Source organism: Bombus terrestris, chromosome 15, assembly GCF_910591885.1.
Source record: "Bombus terrestris chromosome 15, iyBomTerr1.2, whole genome shotgun sequence".
NCBI lineage: Eukaryota > Metazoa > Arthropoda > Insecta > Hymenoptera > Apidae > Bombus > Bombus terrestris.
The window spans coordinates 7,270,443-7,287,606 of NC_063283.1; the positions used below are offsets into that span (position 1 = coordinate 7,270,443).

The following is a 17,164-nucleotide window of genomic DNA, read 5'->3' on the forward strand; positions in this document are numbered from 1 at the left end:
AAATTTTATTTCTCTAGAATGTTATTCGTTTTGGCGACGTCTGTTTCTTCGAGCGCAATCATAACCGATCGTCATTCTGGCATATGGGATAGGGTCTTAGTTCAAGGTAAATTCAAATATTTAGTTTTTGTCTCCTTTGTTCAACGTGTCAATTTTATTTATATGAAAATGAATTCTGAACGTAAAAAATTTGTACTATGAAGAAAACGAATTTAACTGCGTCATTCTTCATCTTTAGTCCTTTTTTTATTTTATGTTCGCTCTATCACTGAGCATTTAATGAAATCAATTTCAAATAATACAGAATAAGACAAATAATACATAGTCTATAATACTAAACTATCGTATAAGTCGCATAAAATTATTGCACGATTGTAAAATGATTAATTACATTGTTATTGATCCATAAATATTCATGTAAAATAGGTGTTACCACCGCAGAGATTCTGATTACTCACTTGATAACGCAAGCTGTAATAATTATATTTCAAGTAGCAATATCGTTATATATTGGTTTCGAGCAGTATGATATGTATTGCGAAGGATCAAAGATCGGCGTCATCGCGATGGGTATGCTAGAAGGAATTTGTGGAATGCTATACGGTAAGCTTTCGATTTAATTAAATGTTATGTTACACTTTTTTCATCCTTGAATTATAATATAAATTCAGTATCACTTGAATTACAAATTTTATGATCTTGATGAGAAAAAATCATTTGTAGGTCTCTTTATATCAGTGTCATGTACTTCTCATAGTTTGGCCAATTATGCGTCAACGGGAACTTTTTATCCATTGCTTCTTCTTTGTGGTAAGTGATTAAACATAAGTTTATTTATTTTAGTATCATTTATTACTAAGAGCGCAAGATGTTTGGAATCTGTCAGAAAGATCAAAGAGAAATTGGTCTACGTCTAATATGTATAATATGAAAAAATACATAGAATACATACTTATTCAGAATATTTTGACATTTTCAAGGATTGCTCTGGCCAATCGAGGGTATGCCGAAAGTTCTTCGATGGTTTAGTTTAACGATGCCTATAACGGTACCAGGAAAGTCACTAAGGGAGATTATGCAAAAAGGGACTGACTTCGACGAGCCGGAGGTATTCTCAGGATTTTTAGTGGTCATTGTGTGGATTCTTGCTCTTACATCCATCTGTCTGTTTCAATTAAGATATAAATCTTGATCTCGATATAAAGGTTAAAATTAATATGAAAAAAGACATTGAATTGGAAAATAAACCACCTCGTATCGTTTAAATAGTGAAAAAGGCATCTTTCTTCGCAAGCTTTACAGGGTTAGTTCATTCTAAATTGATCTAGTATAGAGTTAGTTCGTAGCTGCGTACATATGTATACTAGCGGGATATTGCGTTTTTATATATATTGTAAAATTGTAATATGTTTTTTGTAACTACTAAGAAAATGGAGGACCACGTTAAGGACTCTCACCTACGTCATTAGTGTACATTTTGTTCATATGGTAAGTGTAGACGTGCGCGAACGAAGTTTCTTTAAGTCTTCTTAGATTATTATATTTTATATAAAAGATGCGTTAGTTGTTGATTACACAGTAAGTAAGCGGAAAAATGTTAGGAAGAGGATATGCCTTTACCTCGTACTTTTACTCTTCGTTTAAACTTCTTGTGTCTACAGCTCTGGGATTGTATCGTAATCGTCCATATCAATGCTTGATCTATAAAAATGTAATCATGAAACAGAACATGTTCCATCAATGTTATAGTCATGTAATATTGGATATCAAAGCATTCAGGGAGATAATGAAAGAAAATAAACACAACGAAGATGAAATGATTAATCGTTTCGGCACCAATGAAATATAATTTGTCATTTTTGATTTATTGATCTCCTCTTACATGTTTTTTTTTCCACAGATATACACGTGTTACAACACTCACTATTATCGGAGATTAACATAGTATACAAACATATACAACGTGCGAACTATGCGTGAGAATTTCCCGTTTTTTTTCTTTTTCGTAACTCGTTCTTAGGCTGGAATATATTATCGATAATTCTACTGGGATACGTCACATCGACCATCGATTCTGGAATGTCTTTGCGAAACAAAGGATTCAAATAGCAAAATGCGCATAGAGCAGAACCAAAGAAGCAAATATCACTTTTCAAGCATTGTTTAATAATCACGACGTTAAATATTTCTATTATAGGATTGATTCGATGATCTATCGAAATAAATACGCCACGTAATATTAAACGCGATTCATTGTCAGAGTTGCCTGACACCATAAAAATTAGATAAGATAATAAAATCTAAAAAATATTATATAGTAAAGTGTAGCCGCTAGAATTCTATCTCGATTCTTGTTCATCTTACTTCGCAACTACTCTTGAATACTCTTAAATACGAAAAAAAGAAAGGAAAAAGCGGTATTAGTATACTATAAGCGCCATGGAAGATTTTCTTGAATAATACTATCATCAAGCAAAGATACGTGACACTTGATCTTTGCATTCCCAAGGACTTTCTTAAAAATGATCAACGAATCGCAATATGTAGTGAACGTAGGACTTTTGAACGAAAGAAGTATATATGTATGTAGCTGGATACTCGAACGATTCTCGATAAATAGCAGTAAAATTCTTTTTCAGCCTATTAAAAATTGCTTCGAGCAACTTTGTCAAGTTGGGGCTAATAAATTTCCGGATGATTTAAAATTTTAATTACTCGTTAAGAACTCGTTAGACTATCTTTTTATAAGACATCGAGGCTTGTCAACTTTTAATTATACTCCACCTGGATTTTTAATGTTTTTGTCATTTTAATTGTTGCATATAAATAGATTGTTTGCCGCAACTAATTCAAATCTTCTCATTTTTCATTTCGATTGAATATAAATTTTGTTTAAGCTTAAATTTGAGAAGAAATGAAATATGCAAATCTGTCGGAGTGCAAAGTTCAAAGTGTAGTAAGAGCTAAAATAAAAAAAAAAAAATAATTAAAATTCGACGAATTATTTCTTTGGTTTTCTTTAGTAGTAGTTAGGAAACAAAGTTTCTCAAAAAATATAACATATAACAATAATCCATATAACAAAAATATAACAATAATCCAAGCCCGTCGAAGTTCGTTCGCGTTTCTTCAGTTTCAAACATTTTTTCTCTCTCATTCATCCTCGCATCCTTCCTCTCTTGCCAACGTATATAAAATATGTATCGGTTATTTTGATTTCCCTTATAAATTCACCCTCGTAACCGCGAGATACTAATTTGGAAGTTTCGCGGCTGATAAGGTCATCTATACTCTGCGAAACCATAGAAAAATGCTAATCGTTTGGAACGATCGTTTTACGATCTAACTTCGATCTTTCCGCCTCGCATTGTTTTAAAATAAATCATTACATCAACGAACGCCTTGTAAAGAACAAAATTTGTAATACAAGATTCGTATAACATTCGAATATACAAAGTGTCCTCTGTGATTAATGGTACGGCCAGGAAGAGGATGATTCTACATAAAAAATAATTCGAAGATCAGCCACTTCATGGTGGTACCAATTCGTAAAATGCGTTCTTCGATCTAGACGTAGAATTAAAAAATCATCGTTCAATTGACACGGTAGCTTTGAATTTGCATATGTTGCCACATGCTCGCATGACCATTGACATCGTTTCGAAACGACACTCGCAAATTGACCGCAGCAAGTACCAAAGCATAAGTCGTTTCCATCGTCATGTCATTAAATCGAAATAACGCACCGCCATAGTTAATACGCAACATCCACAGCGGCTAGGATTGTCGCGGATATTGCAAAATTATAACTGTAGCCATAATAGTAGACACGCAACCTGTGAGATACGAGAAAAACGACGCTATTGTAAAAAGTAGCAGCGTCGTATGTAAGGAAATACTATACAAACGGATCCTTAATGATTGTAATGATCTTGATTCACGGAAACTATTTAATAGCCTGTAACGTAAGATAGTATAGTCTTTTTCTAAGCTTCAATGGAGATAATAATTTAACAAAGGTCTGAAAGTTTAAAGTTGACAGAAGCAGTTCTATGGTTAGATGGATGAAATTATCTTTCCCTTCAGCCTACTTCCGTTTATGTAAGTTCCCATAAAAGTGGAAATCATAATCTGTTACAATTGCTAACGTGCCAGTATTAAATAGAGTTGCTATTTTTTTTCTTTTTTTTTTTTTAAATATTTAAATACATGCTTCTCGACAAGCTTCTGAATCTTGTGAAATTTTAACGATAAAGAAAATGATGTCATGCGAAATTTAATTGCTACCACGACCTGTCCGTGAATTTCTGAATAAATTGTTTATATGACGTAACTTTGTTCACAATGACCGAACGAGTTGACACCATTTTCTCTAACATTAATAGTGCAAAAAGATGTATCAAATTCTAACGTTGAAAAATACGGTCCGAGTACAAAAGAACGGAATCAAAAATCTTTCTTTCTTTTTTTTAAAACAAGCAGTGCTGGGGAAATAATGTTCGAACAGAGAAACATTGCAATTGATCAGCGATCATAACGTTAGCAACAATAAGGTCCTCGCTAAGAGTCATACTTTGTATGGTAATTTTAATGACATAGTGTAAATACTTGCTGCAGCGATAAAATAAATGAATACTACCCACTAGAATTGGCAAAAGAATACAAAATATACATAGGCATACGTATATTTTTTTATGTTTTCTTATTTTTTCACGCTTATCTTAATAACACTATATTATACGTGTTATGATCTCTCGATGTCGTATTTCAAAAAAGTAATTCCAATTTCAGTACATCTTGTCAAGTGCTTGCGTCTTATATCAAAACAGGTACAACAAGTTTCTGTTTTTTAAAGAGGATAAGAGAAATTTCGTATCCTTATATAACCCCTAAGATCTGTATCTAGTTCTCTCATATTTGCATAATATAAAAACAACAGATAATAAAAACGAAATAAATAATAGCTCTTCATAAAGAATTAACAAATAGAAGTAAAATAGTTAATCGTACATTATTATAAAAATTCTCATAAAATAAACGATCGTACAATAAACAAAACCTTTCCTCCTAAATGGTGTCCAATCCTAAACATTTCCCATTGTTATAGTTTATTGGTTTATACTAAAGAAAAACCTTAGGTATTTCGGAAAGTTCATAACGATTTCTTACGATCGATGTTAGGTTCCATTGTTCTTCAATTTCGCCAGAAACTTTCCAAACAATCCAACAAAAGGAAAAGATAACAAATCAATCTATTCCTTCGCTCCATTCGCTCGTAAAGAATACCAATTGAGAAAAAGAATAGAAACTCGTAAGATGTACAATTCTCAAGTGATTCGTAAGGGTTTGACCAAGCCTCCCCAGCACTGCGATAAACGGAAATCCTAGTCGCGGCTGGTCGCGCAACCGATCAGGACGTTCTCGCGCATACTAAAGCTCTGAATGTTCTCGTAGGCGTGTACGTTCTTGTTGTTGTTGATGTAGCTGTTGATGTTGTTGCTGTTAGCCGTGCTACTAACGCGACTGGCGCCGTTACTACCGCGATTGTTAGTAGCAGTATTAGTACGTTTAGCAGTAAGGCAGGGGCCGCATCGGATTGGCATGGGTCGAGCAGCAACGAGACAGTCAATTATCTGTCTTACAGTAGGCATGCAGGTTTTGCTGTACCCTGGAAAACACATATCACATGCTCCATCAGAACCGAACCACACATCGACTTCTATCACGCCATCGGGGGTTTATTTCGCTTGTCTCGTCTTCCTTTTTACGATGATCTTTGCGCGGCGACCACCGTTTTCGAATTTTGGCCAAAAATTGAGAAAGAGACGTTTCCGTCGAACACGATTCCTATACACCGACACGTATGAATTTAATGAAATTTGCCATCCATCGCGATTTGATTAAAGGAAAATCTAAAAAGAGGGCTCGGCCATATTTCCGTAACGATCGAATAAAGATCTATAGATCTGGAGTGCAGTGCTGTGGCGTGACACGTGGATTTTCTGAAACTCGAAATCGATCGAACGCTGGTTTAGCTAAGGAAGATACGAGAAGAGAGTTTAGAGAGATTTTTTAATAATCGCGAAATAACGGATATGTATACTGGAGTTACAGATATGAAGAATCTTCCTTGTTTTTGGAATAGGGACTTAGACGAATGTAAAATATGGAGCTGTGATGGAAGACAAAATTACGATAGTTTGATTTCCAATCGTGTTTCAAATGTCGCGATCTTTGATCTTCGTCCTTCCTTTCCTATTGATTAAGGAAGATTACTTTCTAGATTCTATGGAAATTATATTTCTTTTATTTCTCTAGATCGTTTGTTGCCTCTTTTTAGATCACCCTCGCGTTTTCTACATGATATAGCATTAACATGTGACATTAACGTTAACGTATCGCGAGATCTCTTAAGTAATAGTGAATATCACGCGTAATCTGTAACGTTACTTAAAAGTATTAACAATACCGAATGCTTAATATATGATAGGATTATCTAAAAAATTGAACAGTAATACTGATCTGTACACAGTCAAATTGTACGCTTTCTTCTCTTTCTTCAATTTTTCAGGGAACACTTCGCGGTACGAATACGAATAAGAGAAACGGTTTAGACAACGAAGATTTTTATTCGACAAGCGATTGCATGATAGAAGTCGTGATGGCCAAACACATTTCACATGTCTCACGAAATAATCGAAAAATACAGACAACAAAGAAACGAACGATACAGGAATAGAAAAAAGAAGCGGAATTGGTCCAAAAAGATACAAGGGTGGCCTAGAGCCGTTTTAGTCGCACTTAGGAAGCACTTTTACATGAATTTTAAACAATGAATACCGTCAGCTTGAGCATATTTCTCGCCACCTTCGTCTATCTACGTTACTATACAAATAACAAGAGCGGAACAACAGTTTGCTCGAAAGGGGAGGGGGGATGTGTAAAAGAATTAGGCTTGCGCATCAAGAAGACTAAAGAAAAAGAACAGGGCTGTGATAGAAAGGAGGATGATGGTGTGTGTTCGAGAACAAAACAATTTGTCCTTATCGGCTAAGAAAAAAAAGAATGAAACAAAATGTAAAAAAGTATCGCATCTCGCAAAATCATTCGCAGACACGATGCACCTTGACAATGGCTCGCCAAAATAGGCGCGATTGCTGGCAGAAGAATAGGAAATTAGGCACTATGAAAATACAGGTAATACGCCTAAGAAGCTCAGCCATTATATCAAACAACGATTCGTTTCCATTGCACCTAAGCGTATTTACAATCGAGTCTTGTGACTCTCGTTAACGATTAATCTGAGCAAACGTTTGATAATAAAAATCTTGTAAAAGAAAGAAAGAAGGATAGAGAAGAAAAAGTATCGATCGTAAAAGGAAAGATATTTGTCAGAGATTTCTCTGTATATTCTTCTCCTTCCAGGAACGATATCATCACAGTTAGATGCAGTGGAGTGGTTGATCAATATTTGGAAAAAATATTCGCTAAAAGACAGCAATTACGATCGCTGGATGGATTTCTCTAAGCGAGACTTACGACAAAAAGAGAGGCGCATGACACCGTGCATACAGGATACAAAAAGATACGAAAGAGAGAGATTGACTTAAAAAAAAAGAGAAAAAAAAATGTAAATACGAATATACGCATAAAAATTACGCATTATGCTCGATGAGCGACAGTGACGGAATCGAGGAACGTTCCACGTTTTCTCTCCCTTCTCGATCTCCCTTTGAATCGCTTTTGTTGAAAAAATATCAACGATTTCGAAAGAGTAAAAAACACGATGTCTAAAAAGATATTAAAAGACAATTGGCACGTTCTTAATAAAAATTATTTGGCAGAGGTGTAATGTATGTATGTATGTGTAAACCGTAATCAATTAATTAATTGTTATATCGTCAGATTCGTCGCGCAGAAAGGCAGTCACTAAATTCACGAATAATTCATTCTCGTGAAATTTCGTATTCCAAACGAAATTGCACGTCCTCTTTATCGTTTCATCTGACCCTCCCCCCCTTTTTTTTCTTTTGATCCCTTTCCTCCTTTGCACACGACGAAAGGTAAACTGAGATCAGCGGTTTCCATTAGAAGCGACATTAATTAATCACGGCCTCCCCGATCGATGTACCGCAGCCCATCGTAACGCATCGCTTACGTAGTTTATATGTATAGAATACTTTATGGTTAATCGAAACCATTCTTTATTCTCTTCGTATAATATTGACGAGTTAATTGTAGGATTGTCTCGATAATTTACTGTTCTCGATGCTCGTGCGTTGTCCGGAACTCATTTCTCTTCCACAATAGTTTGTAATCTTCCTTTTATTTCGTATTTGTTTGAAATTTATCGAGCTTTTTTCTTTAATATTTCCTTCCAACGCACGCGACAACGAAACACCTCGTGATTCATTTAATTTGTTTAATCACGCTCAACAGCAGCGACTGTTAGTTCAGTTCGTTATAACGCAATAATAATAATATACATATATAATATCGTTTTCTCTGGTTGTATTCCTATCCTAAAGGAGTTCTCCCAAGGCCTGTGTACTCTTGTATGCATATCGTTTTAGTACTCTTTTCCTTCTATTCACGACGAACAGCGTACGGCTCAACAATATCACGCTTTGAGATCTTGCTCCATTTTCTCTCTCTTTTTATGCAATATCTTTCTGGCGGATTTTCGTAAAGAGTCTCGGTCGCGTGAACATCATCGTTATTAATTAAATAGAATCTGTGAGTAGGATCAAATCTCGTAACATTTGGCGTTTCTCTTTCTCTCGGAAAAGAACCTCTTTCCCGAGTTATAAATATATAATATGTATATGTATATGTATATATATATTTCTTTTTCTTCTTTCCTCTTTATATATAGATACGTATATTCGTTAACTAAGTTTCTATTATAATGTGAAAAATCTTGTATCTGTTGAAGACGATATATCGGTCAGAATTATCACAAGAGAGTCGATAAGTCTGCATCCTAAGGTTTGCAGTTAGCCTAACGAGAGTTCAAACTAATTTGTGTCGTGTATAATAATAATATATGTATATATTTCTTGCAACATTTTTTCTTTAACTAACGTGAGCGATTTCCTCCGAACAAATTACGTTCCTCCAAATTCGTTGAATTTTTATATCGTCATTCTAATTTCATTACAGAGCGGTTTCCTTTTCGCTAATTATCTTAATTCCATGCTTGGTCAGGATCATCTTTACAGTTTCGTTATCCCTGACTTTAGGCTTCTCTATCCAGTTGACGTCATCTTGCGTCTCGTCCTCCCTTCCTAAACTTTCCACCAGAGAATCCAAATTGTCCGTGGACGAATCCACGTATCGAACATTGTCTGCCGATCTCTGCAACGATTTGCATCTTCTGGAGCTTCTAGAAGCGCGTATATTATCCGCTGAGCCGATCAGCTTGCTGTTCTTAGGCCTCAGAACTTTGTCATTGTTTCTGGAAGATGTTCTGGCTGATTGAAGATTATCCACCGAGGAATAACGTCTCTTATCTTGAGAAACGTTGGCAGGATCCTCGGCTGGTTTTTTTCTAAATAACGATCCCTTGCGATTCATGCGCCTGGAATTACTAGACAGGATAGCCAACTCGTCTTTAGGAATAAAATATTTATCGCGTGATTTCTTTTTAATAACAGCCGAATCGGAGATATTGAAAGACTTGGAAAATTGTATTTCGCTTATTTGATCGCTGAACTTTCGATCGTCCATCGACTTTGGTCCACTCTGGAATCCACAGTTCTCAATCTCGAAGCTGTCATCGTCCAGAGACGGATTAGTCGCGATACTGTCGTCGATTCTGGAACTGTTCTTAGGAAGACTTCTCGAGGAAGACTCGACCGCCCGACTATGAGTCAAATCTCTTGGATCCCTGGTAGAGTACGATCTTGGCTCCTGGTCGGGGTTGAATGTGGCACAGATCTCGTTGCAGATGTCACAAACCTCGCATAGCTGATCGCAGTCGGTCGTGGAGGAAATGAGTTTCCGATCCAAGGTGTCAGTCGACTCTTGCAGATTCCAAGAACTACAAATATCGCATTCCGTAGAATCTTCGTCGATGATGGAACTGCAATTGGAACGCATGATTACTTCTTCCGTTCCCAGTATCTCTTCCGTCCTTAAAGACAATTCGTTCACGTAGCAGCAGGCAAAGCAAAATTCGTCGGTTTGCATGTCTAGTTCGTTCGCCGTGATCAGCTGAGACGTACTGTCCGCTTTGGAAGGATCTTCGTAACACACTTCCTGGATCTTCTTAATGGACTCGCAGCTCTTCGATTTCTTCGAGAACGTTTCCTCAGCCTTCGATCTCCTTCTAGAAATCGTCCTTGAATCGTTCGTGGCGATCACCGAATCGAGACTTCCTTTTAATGACGCGTCGTACCGTTTCACCTTCTTGGTTCTCTCATCGCTGATCATAGACTCGTGAATCTTCGATCGAGATTTGCTTTCTCTTTTAGGGCTCTTTGATCTCGATGAAGAAGCAGTCGAGAGAGTCTTATAGAACGTTTCTTCCGATTGCGTGTCAGAGTCGACGCTCTTCTCTATTGCTTCGTTCTCTTTCACTCTTTTCTCGTCACTTTCATTATGTATTCTCATCTGACCGTTCTTTGTCTTCCTGGGACTCTTGCGCGCGTTCACTATTGACTTTACATACTTACCATCTATTTCTAGGCTTACGTCCCTCTTCGAGGACTTGTCATCTAAGGCCAACGAGTCATCGGAAGCTTCTTTTACGATTTCCGTTCCATCATCGACTATCTCTTGTATCTTTACGGTGCTCTCTTCGCTAATGGACGACGGAACAGGCGACTGCACCAAGAGACTCAATTTATCGACACTTCCATCCGACTCGCCTTTGTATATCGTGATCTCGCCTTTACCCTGTACCCCGTTCTCTTCAACAATCAACGTCGTACCTTCCTTGTCGAAAGGATTATGAATCATCGCGCTAACTAACACTAATACCTGCGTGTTTGAGCATCGAACGCTATCGTTTGGAAAGCTGTCCTGATCGCAAACCTCATCGCTTCCCTTTGGATCAGGGTATTGTTTTTTGCGCGATAGACTGTCCTGCTGACTCTCTATAGAGTCGTTTGATCGTTGTTTACCTAACCAAGAATCTTTATGCTTGTCTTGGACTTCGTCTTCGACCGTGTCGTCCAAGCCATACCGCGTGAGCCTGTAATCCTCCTTGTCCACGCTAAAGTCAGATAAAGCGCCTTCGTGGCGTCCTCCACCACTGTCCATAGCGGACATCGTCGAGGACGAAACAGTCGAAGATGAAATCGACGATCTAGCTTCGCGATTCATGACTCTACTTCCTCCTGATTCTACATCAATGACGTCATACTGGACTCGAAGTCTGTTACTAGTCTCTGACGATTTAGCTACGCTATTTTTCGCCTCGATTGACGGCTTCGTATTAAGTTTGACGAGATTCTCGCGTTTTGACGAGGTGGCGACACCCGGGGACACCTCTTCCAATTGACTCGATCGGGGCTGTACCCTGACCACCTTCCTAACCTTCTTATCATCGTCAACGAAACCTACCTCGTCGAGGATCTGCGACTCGCCGGTTTCGGTGGCGATGATCTGTTTCGCGAGACCTGGATACGCGGCCTTCGCGGTCGTTATATGTTTAGCGTTGCCGTTCTCGGCAACGAGAGCGCTAATGAATTTCTCGCGCGCCTCCTCGAGGCCACCGCAGCCGGCGTGACGGGAGGCTACGCAAGCCATGTTTGTTGCGTTCTGGATATTCTTACGCAGAACGGTATCAGGCACATCGATGGATATAATTTCGATCGGACTCGGGGAGTCCATGGTAACGTCGCTAGGCGACGGCGTGAGAAAGGTGCTTTGATACTTGGAATCAATGGTCAAGTAATTATTCGCGTTGGGCGAGGTCAGTTCCAACTTACTTCAGTGTCCAAGTAGATTGGCAGCGTGAAAAACAAGACACTATTTTTTATATGGTTTTCGTTAACTCGATGCTTGGTAGAAGTCCGATTCAGGGAAAAGTTGTTCCACTAATTTTTTTTATCGAACTATATCTTGACATCGAGATACTTATGTCACATTTATGTAAAGTCGTTATTTAATTTTTTTGTTTAATTATGTTCTGAATGGTAAAGGGAATTGAATGAAGCAAGGAAAATTACCTTTATCCGTGAATCGATACTTTCCCCACGATTAGCAAATTGAATACAATTTAAATTAAATAAAAAAAAAATGCAGTTGCTAAAATTTATTTGTAATTACAGTCGAGTTACTAAGAAATAGATCTGATTAGATTTACATAATAAATAAAAAATTCTTAGACTAGACTAATATATTGCTGCATATTGTTTATATGAGATGTGTTAACCCTTTTAACACTCAATAAGTTCTTTTTAGAATTGTTTGGCACCTGTTGCTTTACGAGTATTTATCGAATAAACAATTCGAAAAATTTATAAGAATATAGTATTTTTAGTGTTGAAATATTTTTATCGACTACATCTAATATCTAATTCTAAGTTACATTATATCGCCCATGTATGTTTGGTAATCATATGTACCTTGTGAAAAATATATTATTACATTTTCTAATAAAATAAATCTATATACTACCAATTATTTCTTTAACATTCTTTATATTATTTATAAAATATTTAAAAAGTTACTTTGTAGAAAACAAAAATTCCATATCTCCTTTCTTATTCAACATTCAAATATTTATATATTTAAAAACCAATATATTGATTATTATAATCCATCTTATGACAATGCATTCATGTTATTGAGTAATAACAGGGTTAGATTTTAATTATGATATATACAACTGTGTATGTATATGACTGTACAAGTTTACAATATATTAGATCAACCAATTCTGTATGTTCTAAACTCACCAACTATGAGGAATATGAATGCTATAAAAATATATTCTTTTCGTACAAAATACATAAAAATAAATTTCTGTTTAAATCTACTGGAAGACATACTATTAAGTTCCCACTAATTAAGTGAACTATTGTTCCAGTGAAATTATGTTTAAACTCACATTGTCGATGTTGTTGACTTTGCATCATAAATTCCTTGCTTATAGACATAATCAATCACAGAATCTTGTACGAGATACCTGACACTCTCACCTCGTTTCAATGCTCTCCTTATTCTAGTTGAGCTAACTTCATTTGGAATCCATTCAGTTACTATGTATATATTGTGCTGTACAGAAATTAATTATAAGAATACTACGTTGATGTAAAAGATATATAACAATTGTTGATAAGACAATTACCATATACTTGGAAAGAATATCTGAATCATATATGAACTTATTTGGATTAGAACCTTCCCTTGTAATAACTACCAAACCATATTCTCCAACAATTGCATCGATCTGCAAATATAAAATTATAAAAACTCTCTTTAATTATCAAAACAGTATAAATAACAAAATAAGATAAATAAAAGTGTTACTTACGTCTTCTTCAGCCCAAAGATCATAAGTTCCAAAACTTTCTAATAGATCAGCACCGCACAATAATTTAATTTGGATTGGAGTGTGATCAGAACTATTTTTTACATTTTCTGGAATCCATTCCAGATCCTCCGTTGATACATTATGTTTAACATTAGTCCAGTCAAATACCACAGAGTTCAATAAATTTTGATGGTACTGTAAACTTAGTCTAGTCTTTGTCCAACCATTCTGTCTAGTTTCCCAAGTGCTAAGTCGAATCCATTCGCTGTTTTGTAAAGCTAATCTCAGCATAGCACATCTATGCGTTGCGCTTGCCAGTTCTTTCTTAGCATATGCATCATGTACAGGAGATATAACACCGCCAACCACAATATGTGTTCCCATTCTGTGAAGATGATCTCTGGCAATTTCTGCAAATTTTCAAAAAAAGGTTACTACATTATCAAAAGAAAATCACATTTAATATTTCAATTGTGAAACAATTTCTACAAAAGATAGAATTGCATGAAAAATTTGAACTTGTTCATTAATACAAAATTTTATTCGCAAATCTGATTAAAACTTCATATCCTACATAATTCTTATTTGTGAACGTCGACAACACCAATTTGGATTGTTTACACGGTGTTATCTTAACAATGTTCTAATTCGTTCAAATAATCAACAAATCTTAAATGTCGTAAAATTCGTCTACTATATTGTACATGAATTGAAGAATTTTGTGTTTATATGAAGGCTCGATATTGATTATAAGGAGTGATATATATGTACCAAACATTCTTAAATGCATATTGGTTGGAGGGTTATAACTGCCACACGACATAAGAATAACACGCGTTGGTGCCATTTTTTCTTCTTTTGTCCCGCAGCATGTGATGACAGCACGTTTACTTGACTGCTGGAACTCGCTTCTTGTAGTTTTGTATAAGCAGAACACGGAACATTTAGATTGAATAATAGTACGACGTAAATTGTTACGCGAGACACCGTAACATGCAACCACACTGTACGGACTGCACACTGGCTGATGTTTCAGCCATATTTGAGACGGTGCTACTACAGGAGTCAATTGAGATATTGTTTTCAACATGATCGTCTTAAATAATCTTTAAAACTCGTCAACTTTTACATATTGCATAATCTTTATATTTTATCAGTTTTTATATAAGCCACCAACTACTGTAGTCAATGAGGAGATTTCGAAACGATAGTCAATTATTAATTTGATGCACGTCGAAATATCACCCTGTCTTTTCAAGAGGCTCTTCGAAACGATCTACTGTATTGACTTAATAGAGTATATAATTTATATCGATATCCTAATTTATCTATATCAAGACGTTTATCAATCTATTTATTACGTAAAAAAATCGACACAAATAGACTTTAGAAAATTAGTTATTTATATAGAAAGTTTTAAATCTACGAAAACTATATGTAAGTATTAGTAATAAATAACTTTAGAAGGTTAAATAATATTTCTATATAGAAATAATAGTCCTAAAATAACTTATTAGGCTATTGCAATGTTTGATGCTAACAAGAATTGTGCTAATATAGTGTAAAAACAATAATTACGTAATAATGCAAATGATATTGAATGTTTAATTTTCAATTACGTGTTCCTAAATCATTGTACATATTTAAACACACATAGATTATAAAATGGTATCGTAAATTTTATATCATAAACGTGAAGAGCATTTTGACATATAATTATTATTTATTGAGTATTGTATTAATTTCAAAATCTTTCTCCTTCCCTAATATTGTTATGCTTAACCAATACTGATTAACAATTTAATTAATAACATAGGAGCATATCATGTGTAATAGTTTATCTTTTCTAGCTAATTAATAATTCTTGCTGATATTATATTTTATTAATAATCTGTAACATATTAAACGAGTTTTACAATATATTATGAATATAATACATTTCTTAACTTTTATTTATCGAGGAATTACTTTTATTTGATTCAAGTATTCAGTAAAAAATATCGCGCGAGAACATTTCAAAGGCGCCAAAGTACAATCGATATTATCGATGCCTGCGATATATTGGAGGGACAGCTTCAGAATGATCAAAGAATTGAATGTGCGATTCACCGTATCGTCAGAAAAGTTTTGAGTACGTATTTTTAGCTTTTTTTTTTGCATGTTATATGAAAGCAATAGCATTTTTATTGTTAATACAGTATTACTTTATTATCCGTTCATAACGAAATGTAACATAAATGTGGACTATTTCTTTCTTTATTTAAAATTAATATGTTAACCGCATAATAAATTCACTAAAACTTAAAATCTTATAGAATTGACGTTTTGAATTCTGGAACATTCTAATTGTATTAAATTTCTTAACAGATTCCTTGTGTGATATATGTACATCGTTCAACTGAGACTGCTATGAATGTATCTTCAGCATGAGTCAGCAACGTCAGTAATATTAGCGGCAGAAAGGTGTTCTTGATTATTCTGCGATAGGTGAGTCGTAAATTTTCCACGCCAAGAAATTATGGCTTGGCAAAATTGGCTATGAGATTGAATAATTGTAAAACGCTTTCTAAACGGAATATCTACAAGACAATATCAATCTTCGAAGAATTGTTCGATAATTTCTTTCTTAACAACAAAATAATATAAAAACAGTTCAATTACCATTTACTGGTGACTAAATGGTAAGTTAATATGTATTTATTGCGCCATCCGTACACTTCAGTTGTTATAATATATAGGACATACACCAACAGTCTATAAAATATGCAGAAAGATCATAATACTATTCGGATAGTCGAATTGAACTTCTTGTTCGGTTGCCCTTCTCTGCTCTGTTCCCGTGGTGTCTGAATATTAATTGCAAAATAAGATAAACGCAAATATCGAATAGAAATATTTTGATATAATTGATGAAGTTTATTATTAAAGTATATAATTTCCCATGTTATATACGATAATGATAGTAATCGTGGCTATACCACACTGACTATACGTTCTCGGTTGACCTATTCTACTTTGACGAAGTGACGGAAATCATGGGAAGGATAGGTACACGTCCCTTGTATACCCCTTCCACTGATGGATTTAGTAGTAGAGGATGCGTTAAGCGAAACACTGTTTACTTATTCTCATTCTGTCAACTACCCAGAATAGTTTTTTATTTTGTGTGCATTTCAGCGAAATCATATTTTTCAAAATTTTCATTTACATTATTGTTACGTGAGATTTACTTCAAAGAGCATTTTCATTTAAATTCTAAAATATCAACGCGTAGATATTGTAGTTGCACAAAATTGAAAATTTACTTCATTTAAAACAATTAGTGAATTAATTGAAGGCATAATTTCACTGTTATTGAGGAACTAAATTTCTTACCTTCTAACTTCTTATATATGCAAATATAATAGTACAATGTGAGAAGCTATATTGGTATTATCAATTAAAATAGGAAAATTCTTGTCCTCTTTAGTATACTAAAAGGTCCATGGTCTAAACAGGATTCTAATTGCAGAAGCATGTAAGTTCAACTATCGTTACAGGTCTTCAAACTTCGCTCTTTTCATCCACAAAGATCTATTTTCTTCAATTTTTCCTTCAAAAATCAAGCAAGCAACTTCAACATAGACTCGACCACTCTACTGGCCAATCTCTTTTCCACTTACAACCTTTTACCAAATA

General features: G+C 35.1%; 2 protein-coding genes and 1 long non-coding RNA gene across 10 annotated transcripts in view; 2 read left to right on the forward strand and 1 right to left on the reverse strand.

Moving 5' to 3' along the window:
• LOC100645221 (ABC transporter G family member 20) overlaps positions 1–1,849 on the forward strand; it is a 21,549-nt gene extending 19,700 nt beyond the window's left edge. For all 5 annotated transcript variants that reach the window (XM_020867125.2, XM_020867127.2, XM_020867126.2 and 2 more), the window contains 4 exons: positions 18–106; positions 427–603; positions 724–810; positions 981–1,849. In XM_020867125.2, coding sequence (XP_020722784.2) covers positions 18–106; positions 427–603; positions 724–810; positions 981–1,192 — 565 coding nt within the window. In that variant the 3' untranslated portion in view covers positions 1,193–1,849. The remainder of the gene's footprint in view (positions 1–17; positions 107–426; positions 604–723; positions 811–980) is intronic.
• LOC100645350 (nicotinamide/nicotinic acid mononucleotide adenylyltransferase 3) lies at positions 1,845–14,591 on the reverse strand. 4 transcript variants are annotated; one of them, XM_048412870.1, is made up of 6 exons: positions 14,258–14,591; positions 13,487–13,896; positions 13,301–13,402; positions 13,061–13,227; positions 11,569–11,935; positions 5,502–5,668 (listed from the first exon to the last, which is right to left on the reverse strand). In XM_048412870.1, the coding sequence occupies exons 1-6, from the start codon at positions 14,574–14,576 to the stop codon at positions 5,639–5,641; spliced, it is 1,395 nt and encodes a 464-aa protein (XP_048268827.1). In that variant the 5' UTR covers positions 14,577–14,591; the 3' UTR covers positions 5,502–5,638. The 4 variants fall into 4 exon arrangements, with proteins under 4 accessions (XP_048268828.1, XP_048268827.1, XP_048268829.1 ...); XM_048412872.1 differs by lacking the exon at positions 11,569–11,935 and adding an exon at positions 11,937–11,976; XM_048412871.1 differs by lacking the exon at positions 11,569–11,935 and having other exon boundaries at positions 1,845–5,667.
• A 914-nt stretch (positions 14,592–15,505) lies between these two features.
• The window catches only part of LOC110119953, a 180,116-nt gene continuing 178,457 nt past the window's right edge, over positions 15,506–17,164 (forward strand). The window contains exons 1-2 of the long non-coding RNA XR_002308479.2: positions 15,506–15,617; positions 15,854–15,973. This is a non-coding gene — a long non-coding RNA (uncharacterized LOC110119953). The remainder of the gene's footprint in view (positions 15,618–15,853; positions 15,974–17,164) is intronic.

Coding starts and splice junctions, on each gene's coding strand:
- LOC100645350 (XM_003401371.4), bottom strand. CDS start 14,576: ATGTTGAAAACAATATCTCAATTGACTCCTGTAGTAGCACCGTCTCAA. Junction 13,403..13,486: donor ATCTTTGGGCTGAAGAAGAC/GTAAGTAACACT, acceptor TTATATTTGCAG/ATCGATGCAATTGTTGGAGA. Junction 11,936..13,060: donor AAGTCAACAACATCGACAAT/GTGAGTTTAAAC, acceptor TGGACACTGAAG/TAAGTTGGAACTGACCTCGC.